General features: G+C 48.3%; 1 protein-coding gene across 1 annotated transcript; it reads left to right on the forward strand.

Annotated features, from left to right (window-relative positions):
* The first annotated feature begins 1,293 nt into the window (after window positions 1–1,293).
* Window positions 1,294–7,338, forward strand: NKX3-2 (NK3 homeobox 2). Its single transcript, XM_085642408.1, has 2 exons — window positions 1,294–2,458; window positions 5,245–7,338. The coding sequence occupies exons 1-2, from the start codon at window positions 2,110–2,112 to the stop codon at window positions 5,718–5,720; spliced, it is 825 nt and encodes a 274-aa protein (XP_085498534.1). The 5' UTR covers window positions 1,294–2,109; the 3' UTR covers window positions 5,721–7,338.
* The last annotated feature ends 3,287 nt before the right edge of the window (window positions 7,339–10,625 follow it).

The following is a 10,625-nucleotide window of genomic DNA, read 5'->3' on the forward strand; positions in this document are numbered from 1 at the left end:
CTCGGAAAAGGACCAGACAGGAGCAATTGAATATGAGTATATATATATATATATATATATATATATATATATATATATATATATATATACATATATACATGCACATATATGTTAGAGCGGCAGATTTTAGTGAGCTACACTGTCACCTTTAAACTTCACAGCTTCAAACGTTCACACTGCCCACAAAAAATGGTTCCACCGTGGAAGCAAAATTAATGCATAAATTGCAAACACCATGAACACCAGTCATCCCTGGAAGGTATGGGACGAACTATCACGGGTGGGTTCATGAATCAAGCCAGTTAATGTTTTAAAACATCCCGAAACCCTGTGTTAAACATTAGCGCTGCGATGCCACACCAGCGGTAAAATACTAATGTCAAACACCATTTAAATAAATATTTTATGTGTTTCTCAGCAAAGCACGGATTTCTATGTTAGGCAATGAATTGTCTAGAGTCTACGCATTCCCGTACATTGTATTCCTTTTAACCACTTGTTTATATGTTTTGCCGCTGTGGTGCTCCTCGGGCCTAGTTCTCACAAAATATAATAAAAGCTTAAATGAATCCCTACATACAGATGCAAAAGGGTCCCGGTCCCTCCCTAAAACTCCCTCAAATGCCAGTTACACGTCTGCAGTCGTTTCCTGGCTCCGCTCAGTGGTAAAACATGAAGCCACCAAAAAATACAGAAGCATTTCCTATCTTGTGTAACCTGCGAGGTTTCCACCTGGAGAGTTATTTTTATTTCCACTTACGCGCTTCCCTGTAAACTGTTTAACGCCGAGCTTTTCCGACGCTCTTCGGCCGCCTTACCGGAGGCGGAAAAGCAAAACATGATTTCATGGGTCGCTTTCTGGCCGTCAGCAAACGTGTTAAATGCGCGTGACAGTTCAAGGGTGATTCCTGCAGGGCACGGCCGTGCCATGGAGATAGCCGGGCACAAGAGGGCACCACAGGGCACCGACCCTTTACGGACTCAAGGGCCTTCCTATAGCCAGCTGGCATTATCCGGGCACGGAGGTAGCTCACACCGGGCCAGAGAGAGTTATTAGCTGGCCAGCGAGAAGTAACCGCGCCCGGAGGGGGTTAATAGCCCCCCCACCCCGCCCGCGCTCCCACCCTCCCTCTGCCCTCCTGTCACTGAACTTGCAGGTCCCTGCTTTAGAGTCAACACTTTCCCAGCCGGGGCCGTCCAATGGGAGGGGTGGGGGGCCGGCGCTGTCAGTCACAGGTGAGGAGGGAGGGGTGGGGGAGAGCAGGAAGAGAGCTCAGGGAAGGAGCCTGCAGCAGAGAGCGAAGGGAGAGCGGGGGATCAGTGCCGCGGTGTGCACGGGGCTGGCGGGAGCGGGACCAGAGCGCTGCTGGGCTGCAGAGTGCACCCATCCGGAGAGGTGCACTGCGGGAAACTCAGATCTGGGGGTGCAGCACTGTGCACAGATCCAGAGACTGCGTGTCTCTGAGTGCACGTACTAGAAGGGGTGCAGGGACAGTTAGCTCCAACATTGAGCCCGGATCTAGGGGTGCAAGGGTGAGTGATGCTGCAGTGACCAAAGATCTGGGGTGTTGTTGCAGTAGCTCAATCGTCCACGGTTCCAGTGTGCACAGGTCTGGAGGGCGTGCAAGACAGTGGGTGAAGGAACTGACGGCTCATCTAGGGGTGCAGGGCAGGGGTGCAAGGCTGAGTAGCAAAACAGCTGCCACAGCTCTGAGAGCCTAGTTGCAGGGGCCCGGTGATCCAGCATTCCTGTGTGCACAGATCTAGAGAGGTGCAAAGACTGATAGCTCTAGCATGGTGCTCAGATATAGGGGTGTTGCTGCAGGGGCTCAGTGACCCGGGTGGTGCTGCCGCTGAGGCTGAGAGTGCACCGAGCCGGAGGAGTGCAGGGCTGAGAGCTACAGCAGTGCTGACCGAGCTGCCGCTGAGGCCGAGTGTGCACAGAGCCGGAAGGTGCAGCCGAAGTTGTAGGAGGGACTCTGGAGGGTGCCGGGAGGAGGATGGCATTCCCCGGCTGAGCTGTGCCTGGCCTGCAGCTCCCTCCCCCTGGTCGCCGTCTGAGCCGGGGCCGTCGCCTCGGCTTCCCGCTTCTCCCCGGATCCCAGGCCCATGGCTGCGCTGCGCGGAGGGGGCGGCTGCGCCCTGACCCCCTTCTCCATCCAGGCCATCCTGAACAAGAAAGAGGACGAGCGGCTGGAGCGCTGCGCCCCGGGCCCGGCCTGCGGGGGCTGGAGGCGGCTGTGCGCCGGGCCAGGGGCGCAGTCGCCCTCCCCGGGACCCGAGGACGTGAGCGGATGGGACTCGGACTCAGCGGCCAGTGAAGGCGAAGCCTACAGGAGAAGCCCGCAGACCCCCAGCCGGACAGGGAGGACGCTGCGCACAGACCCCACCGAGGGGGAGGAGGAGGAAGAGGAGCCCCCGGGGCACAGTGACAGCGACATGTCCACCGGAGCCTCAGGTACTGGGCGTCCACCTGTGTACTGGGGGCAGCAGAGGGGGCCGGAAGAGCTGGGGGGGGGAGGGGGGGTGGCATGGAACATAACTGTGTAGAGCTTAGAACAGAAGATGGCAGGGAACCTAGAACACAAACCCCAAGAGAAGCAGTTTGGAAGAGAGAGCAAAGGGAATCAAGAACTGGCTGATTATGAAAAGTATAGTGCATGAGGCATAGAGCCTAGAAGAAAGGACGAGCGACCTAAAAGAGAGGGCAGAAAGCCAAACCCTGGTAGAGACTTAGAGTCTAGAACTTAAAACAGAGAAGGAAGAGTCTAAAGAGAGAAACAGAGCCGATTAACTCCAGAACTAAGTGACTGGGGAGTGGGAAGGAAGATGGTGCATAGAACTTAGAACAAGAACAAGCAGCATAGAATAGAGATGGTGGCCCCTAACTGAACGTGGGGACCTCGTACAAAATGCCAGTGACGTAGAACCAGTGAAGGAGAGCCTAGAGGAGGAGGTGAGAGCACAGAACTTGGAACCGAGGTCAAGGAACAAAAACACAGAGAGCAGACGGCCTAGAACAGAGAACAGTGTTTTACCGCAGGTGACGATGGCCTGGACAGACGGAGGCAAGCCTAGAAACGAGGGTTGGGACTTAGGGGGCCTACAGGTGATGGTAGGGAAACGTAGAGCAGAGGAAGGCGGCCTAGAACCTACTGTGTGTAGTAAACAGTGTGCCTGTGCCCTAGAACTGACTGCCGGATAGCCTAGGAGGTATGAGGTGAGTCTAGAACAACGTGCATGTGTGTAGAACGGGGAACAGGCTCGCAGAAAGTAATGCAGGGCCTAGAACTGGAAATGTGAGTACACATCAGATGGAAGGGAACCATGCATGCCAACACCTCCTTTTTAGGAAAACATTTTTACTTAAAAAATATACATTTAGCGTTGTTTTACTCTACCCTACGTAAGTGTGGTGTACGTTAGAGGGTCAGCATTTCTGTCTATGTGTCCGCTCGTTTGGGTGTGCCTAGATGTTGCTATGTCAGGACACCTAAACTAGAGAACCTAGGCCCCAGAGGCTAGGAAATCTGGAACGCAAGCATGTGGTCTTGACTAAACTACAGGCCTGAAGGCAAGCTTAGACTAGTTAAGGAACATGGTCTAAAACCAGATGGTTTGCTCTGGAGCGGAATGCAACGGGTGTTCTTTGAAGACAGGGTGCTGCAGAACCGTGGGCCAGAATCGAGGCCCTCCCGCTCCTTCTATAGCGTAGAGAGCTACACTGCAGCCCAGGGGGCGTGGTCAGAACAAAGTCTAGAACCGAGGGTGGCCCCGGAGACTGCAGGAGAGTGCCAGCGCCCATATTCTGCTGTCTGTCAGCGTGGGAGGCCACGGGACCTGGGTCAGAGGCTTCCCTGCGGCCTGCCCCCCTCTCCGCCTGTCTGCGCAAGCCTCCTCCGCCAAGAGATGCGTGTGGGCGCTGCTCTGCTGGGGCAGGGGTTGACTGACAAACACAAGACAGGCCCTGCTGAACACCTCGCACCTCCTGGCTCAAGCCTCACAAACAGCCCACGCCATGTGCATTTTCCCAGACTGTACTTTTAGCCCCAAACTACGCTGCTCGACGTCTTCTGAGAATGGGCGTTCTGTAAGTGATGACCCGGCATGCCGAAAGCGCCACGAAGCCACCTCAATGGCAACATATGCCCTTCACAAAAGGCAGCACCGTTACACGACGTCTCTAGTGGCAGGTTTTAACAAGTAGTTGTGTCCGGGCTGATGAGCGAAACCTGGTGCCATCTCGCAAAAGTAATGTGGGCCACGCACTGGTCTATGCGCGCCCTGTTCTGGGTAACTACCCTCAGCCCCACAAGAGAAGGTGACACTCGACCATTTGGAGCCGGGGGCGCCGCGGAGCGCCATGCTATGTGCACTGTGGTCAGTGGTTCTGTTTGTCCAGCGAGGCCCGGCCGAAGGCCACAGGTCATCGCTTCCCATAGGCTTGTATATCTGTGACGTGTTTGAACTTGCACGTGGCCTTCGTGGCCTTGAATGCGTTACTAGCGGCAGCAACAGTGGCGCTTTCTTAATATCAGTAGCTTTCCCGTCGACAGTCTTATTTTTATCGCCATTTTTATCAGAAGTTGCAGGGGTAGAAAAATTAGTAATAATACGTCTAATAATATTAGAAACAGTGTAATAATTGGTGCTGTTATCAGTGGTGTCCTACTATGGCGCTGCTAGGGATTTAGGATATTGTTAATATTTTTATAATCAATATTAGGAGTAGTACGAACAGTAAAAAGAATGACAGTAGAAGTGGCAGGGACTTGTGTAGGACAGAGCTATGAGTGTATTAAGAGTGTTATCACCACTGTAATAATACATACCGTAATAACATTGGTACCCATCATTTGCGTAATATGTAGGAACAGTAGCTGCAATAAAACAATAGAAATAGAAGTATAAATTGTTTTAATATTATTAGCACTATTAGAATTCACATTTGGACATTACGTTGTTAGTACAGTAATAACAAATAACATAATATTAATAATACGAGCAGAAATATCAATTACACTGCTGACGTCACTGATTTAGGACTAGAATGTATTATTATTATTATTACAATTATTGTTATTATTATTGTTATTGTTATTACAGTAGTGAAGGGCGTGGTGGGAGTGGTATGGCGGGGCTCATTTCTCGTGATTAGTGCTTTGATGATCGCAAACGTTGACTCTGTGCACGCCGCCTCGGCCGCCTCTCATGATCCCTTCTGTTTCCCTCCCTCCCCCACAGAGCGCAGCCCCCCGGCGGCGGACGCCCGCTCGGAGCCGCTGCTCCTGGCCGAGGGCGCGCCGCGGACGGCCGGCCCGCAGCAGCGGAAGAAGCGCTCCCGGGCCGCCTTCTCGCACGCGCAGGTCTTCGAGCTGGAGCGCCGCTTCAACCACCAGCGCTACCTGTCGGGCCCGGAGCGCGCGGACCTGGCCGCCTCTCTCAAGCTCACCGAAACCCAGGTCAAGATCTGGTTCCAGAACCGGCGCTACAAGACCAAGCGGCGACAGCTGGCGGCCGAGCTCCTGGCCGCAGCCCCCGCGGCCGGCGCCGCCAAGAAAGTGGCCGTCAAGGTGCTGGTGCGCGACGACCAGAGACAGTACCAGCCGGGCGAGCTGCTGCGGCCCTCGCTGCTCTCCCTGCAGCCCTCCTACTACTACCCCTACTACTGCCTGCCGGGGTGGACGCTCTCCGCCGCCTGCACCCGGGGCACGCCCTGACCGAGCCCTGCGGCCAGCAGTACCAGGGCCTGACATCTACAGCTCGGCTGCACCGGGGTCTAGCGTCTACACAGGGGGTAACGGACCCGTGCATCTACTGGACATCTCCACTGGGGCCTGACATTTACAGAATGACTTCACCTACAAAATGGCTGCAGCGAGGGGGCTTGTGTCTACAGAAGGGCCTAAAGTAACCTGACTAATGCTAAACATCCCGCTGGGGCCTGACATCTATAGAAAGACTACACCGATGCGTGTCACCTACAAAAAGGCTGCAGCCAGGGCTTTGTGTCTACATAAGGGCCTAACGGAACATGACTAATGCTAAACATCCGGGGCCTTGTGTTTACAGAAAGACTGAACCGATCGATGCTTGACACCTACAAAATGGCTGCAGCGAGGGGCCTTGTGTCTAAAGAGCGGCCTAACGGAACCCTGGCATATGCTAAACATTTCCACAGGGGCCTGGCATTTACAGAACGACTGTCACCTACATAATGGCTGCAGGGGGCTCTACAAAACGTGTGCACCTAGGCCCGAGGACTGTACAGAGGCATTGGGCCCACAAACCCTCATCAATGGTCCTTGGTTCTACACTAAGCTGCACCTGGGCTCGGTGCTGAGAGGACTGCTGCATCGGGTCTTCACGCCTCTGGAACGGCGTTTCACCTTCAAACGTGCTACACTTACTGGCTTTGCCCTCACTGAACGGCTATACAAGTGCCTTGAAAATAAAGGTAGGACTCAATTGCCCTTTGAACTCCCAGAAGGGCTGCACCGGTATTTTTCGCCACAGAACGGCTGAGGAGGGACGCTGGGCCTACAGGTTTCACGCGGACTGCGGTGACAGTGACTGGAGAGCGCGTGCAGGAGACTCCGCACAGCCCGCACTCAGTATACTGTGGGTTCGCGACCCCTCCTCGCATGAACTAGTGAACTCTCCTAACCTCCTGTCACAGGACAGTTGAAGGGGTGAAATGTGGTGGGGACCTCTCCATGATGAAATGAACTCTCGTTCAAGGTGCAGAACCCGAGAATTGTACATACAACTCTTAGCATTCATGTTGCCTCTATTCCACAAATTGTTTTATTTTTGTATGAACCTACGGCGGCAGAGAAAAGAAAATGAACGCAAAGAATCTGCTCTCTCACTACCCTCTAACTGACCCCCTTCTTCCTACGGAAGGATAGTGTGACCTCTGACCTGTACGGAGTGACCCGAGAGCGTGCGCGAGTACGGAAGCCGCTGTGCTGTCCCACTCTAGCCTGGCCGCCATGACACTTGCATTAAAACACAGGCCGCTGTGGATTTATAAACCTGACTTTATTGTGAGCTATGGAGGGGTCAGATTTTATTTAGCACTTTCCAGAAGCAACGAGAAGGTCATTATGTGTTCTTAATGTGAATAGTGTTCCTTCGCATTCCCTCACCTATGGTGCTTTAACCGCTCAGTGCCTTTTGATACCTGGGCCCCGGCAAGTTATTGATTATGCCATGCAGATATTTTTAAAAACTGTTTGGTTTCTGTCTTCCCTGTTGGGTGTCTGAACTGCAAACAAGTGTGAATCTTTATAAGCTTCTCGCTGTGCTTATTTATAAACTCCAGTTTTAACACAGTTAATGAAATGTGTCTTATTTACAATGCTAATTCAGAATATCATCTGAGACCACCAATGACGCCCACAACTGGCGATCTTGGGAACTTGAATAGCAATTCATATTTTTAATACACGAATGAGGTTTTAGTACTTTACTTTACTTTAAGCATTTCAATTTAATTGAAACAGGTGTACTTTTAAGTTTTGAAAACGTTTTAAAAAGTGCAATTATTTTTCTAATATACAGCGTCTTTTCATTATGATACGTAAATATGTACTTTTATAAACACGTAGGATCTACCATATATAATTACACGACGAATTAGCAATATTACAAAAACGATTTTTGTAGTTACAAGATCATAAATAATTTTTTGTGAAATATGTATATATATGTATATATATTCCGATATATATATATATACACCACAGCAGTATAAATAAATGTTAGCCAGTAACATGTTATTTAGAGCATCTGTACTAATAAACACACATTCACACACTTATTATTACACTGAAAATGTCAAATTCTATTTTATTAGCGCAAACACAGTGCAGCAATATTAACATCTGAAAATACTGTTTACTACCTCCCCTATTACTATACACAAGGAAACGACTCTCCCAGTAGTCAGGAGGCCCCTTGAAAGTTATTTTACCTTACGGCACAAATTTAACCCATTGTATCCTAGTTTGGTTAAAGATCACTTTTAAAAGAAATAAGCGTGAAAAAATGTCACAGCATAAACCATATATGCAGATGCGGAGACAAAAATATAGGGAGGGGCATCAGGGCCCACTTGAGACTTCCCTGCTGTGAGTCCTGGCCCCTTCTCGATGTCAATAATGATAAAATGGTCAAAATTAGCCAATCACACTCTGCGCATCTGAGTGTGTGTGTGTGTGTGTGTGTATATATATATATATATATATATATACACACACACACACATTGTGTGTGTGTATATATATATAAATATATATATATATACACACACACACATATATATACATATATATATTATACAGCCAAGGCGCTTTCCGCATAGTTATGGATTTGCCTCAGTTGTCACATAATCCATCATCTGCTGCATAATCTACAGATTTTTAACAAAAATGCTGTTTATAGCTCAAGCAGATCAAAAGTTACTACATTTACGGCAAGACATATTGGGGTGCAGTGAAAGGCCCTATGCAAAAGGTTGACTGGTCCTCTTTCTGTTGCTTATTATTGTATTTGATGTTAAACTGGTAGTAATGATGTTAAACCTTTGCCCAGGCAGTGTTAAAATGCGAAAAAATGACAAAATTATGAAGTAATACTCTCACAATATGTGGTGCATTATATTACATAATTTTCTTTTTCTTCTCACTTAATTTAGTCAACCCTGGAGCATAATTTGATCCTTTCATGCTGCATAATTCCAGTGGTCCTGGATAAATGGGTCCAATATTGTTGCATTGAGAGGTTCCGGTGACACTATAAACCACAAGGCCAAAGGCTAAGTGATTTCTAAATGTCACCAGAAACCTGAATTGGTAATAGAGGTCCATTTTGTGCATGATATCCGTCATGTATTTTTATATTTAATGTTATTTGAGGGGAGTTAGTTTGGAAAAAGTAGTTTTCTTTTACATGCAATTAACAATAGCATTTATTCATTCATTCATAACTTTATTTTGGTCGGGGACCATAAAAGCAAATAGAAACCAACTGGAATTAGAATGTTTAGGTTTTGTTTGTGTTTCATGAATACACTGTTCATAAAACAATGGGCGATAGTGAGAGCCACTGGGTGTATGTACTTGTGTGGTTGCATGGTCTGCCACATTAATTATGCGTTTGCCAACTCCACCACATATTTTTTTCCACATAATTTACATATTTCACTAAAATGTTTCTAGTTCAAATGGATGGAAGTAATACTGCCAGAGAAGTCACCTAATTTGCTCTTTGCTGCATCAATGAAATAACCTTGATGCATAATTTGATCGGACTTTATGCATAATCGTAGTAGCCCTAACAATAATAGAAGTCTAAAGAATGGCTTGCAGCTGTCGTTATGATTAAACCCACATTTCACATTGACCAGCAAATTTTTTTTCATATTATACAGTTACAACCCTGTGAAATTAGTTTTGGCAGTATTATTTTGATCTATTGTGCCAGTAATAGCATTTTTAGTTGAAATATGCAAATCTTGTGGTAAATCTATAATTATGCGGCAAATGCGGCAGCCATAGAGTGACATAATTCCGCTCCCCGACGAGTGTCCATTTTTAAATTCACAATCTATTCATTCTAATTCCAAACAGTGTCCATTCGTAGCTGCACCTTGAAGAGAACAGATTCAACAATGTCCTCATTCTACAGAGAGAACGTGATGTTGTGCAACACAAAGGGGGTTTCCCTAAAACTTTACATACTGGACTATAGTACTAAGTATTGTTCCCTTCTTTTTACTGCAGCCACCGAGCAGCACAGCCCTTTATTTCACTTGCTAGTTTCAATGAACGATTCGTAACGTGCAATATGGTCTTCGATTGCCTTGCCGGGCTCTGGTGCCATTTACAGACCACTCCATCTTCGGCCTCCTGGGATATTCTGCCAGCAGAACACACACAAACGTGTCATATAGATCACAAGTCATGGGATTAATATCAAACACGCATTATGCTCTTTGTTTCTTAAGAATTGCAGTAGACAATTATTACTATAACCTTCCCTATTCCACATCACTGTTTCTCAATATATATTTTGGGTTCCCAAATGCACTTGACTTACACTGTGATAATCATACAAGTAGTATGGTCTTACAGTGACATCTCACTGTCCTGGTGATTTTGTACTCCACTGCCCGTCAGGCTGCTGTTTATTACACCAAATCACACCAAAATGTTTTTACAAACCCAGTTACCCGTTATGCATTTTATATAATGCGGCTTTTAATAATAATAATATCAAACATTCATTGAAAGCATTGCCATAAAACATGAATTTCCGTGGCGTCATAGGTTGGTGAGTGCGTGCAGATTCGTGTTATAAAGTTTATTTTTTTCTCTATAATTGTCCACTTTGCCCTCACGGCCAGAATAGTTTCCGTGAAACGAAGGGACTCGAGTCGTGTTAACCACACCGGAATGTGCGTGGGTCGCGCGGGCCTGTGGGCCTCCGTGTGCGTGGAGCGCTAATCCTTCCTTCCCGGCTCCAGCGAGGGGCTGGCGGGCGCTGGCAGATCGTCAGCCGAGGAGGGACGTCCGCCTGACTGAAGGCTGCTGAGCTGGATTTTCCACCCCAGACCTCCT

Source organism: Triturus cristatus, chromosome 2_2, assembly GCF_964204655.1.
Source record: "Triturus cristatus chromosome 2_2, aTriCri1.1, whole genome shotgun sequence".
Lineage (NCBI taxonomy): Eukaryota > Metazoa > Chordata > Amphibia > Caudata > Salamandridae > Triturus > Triturus cristatus.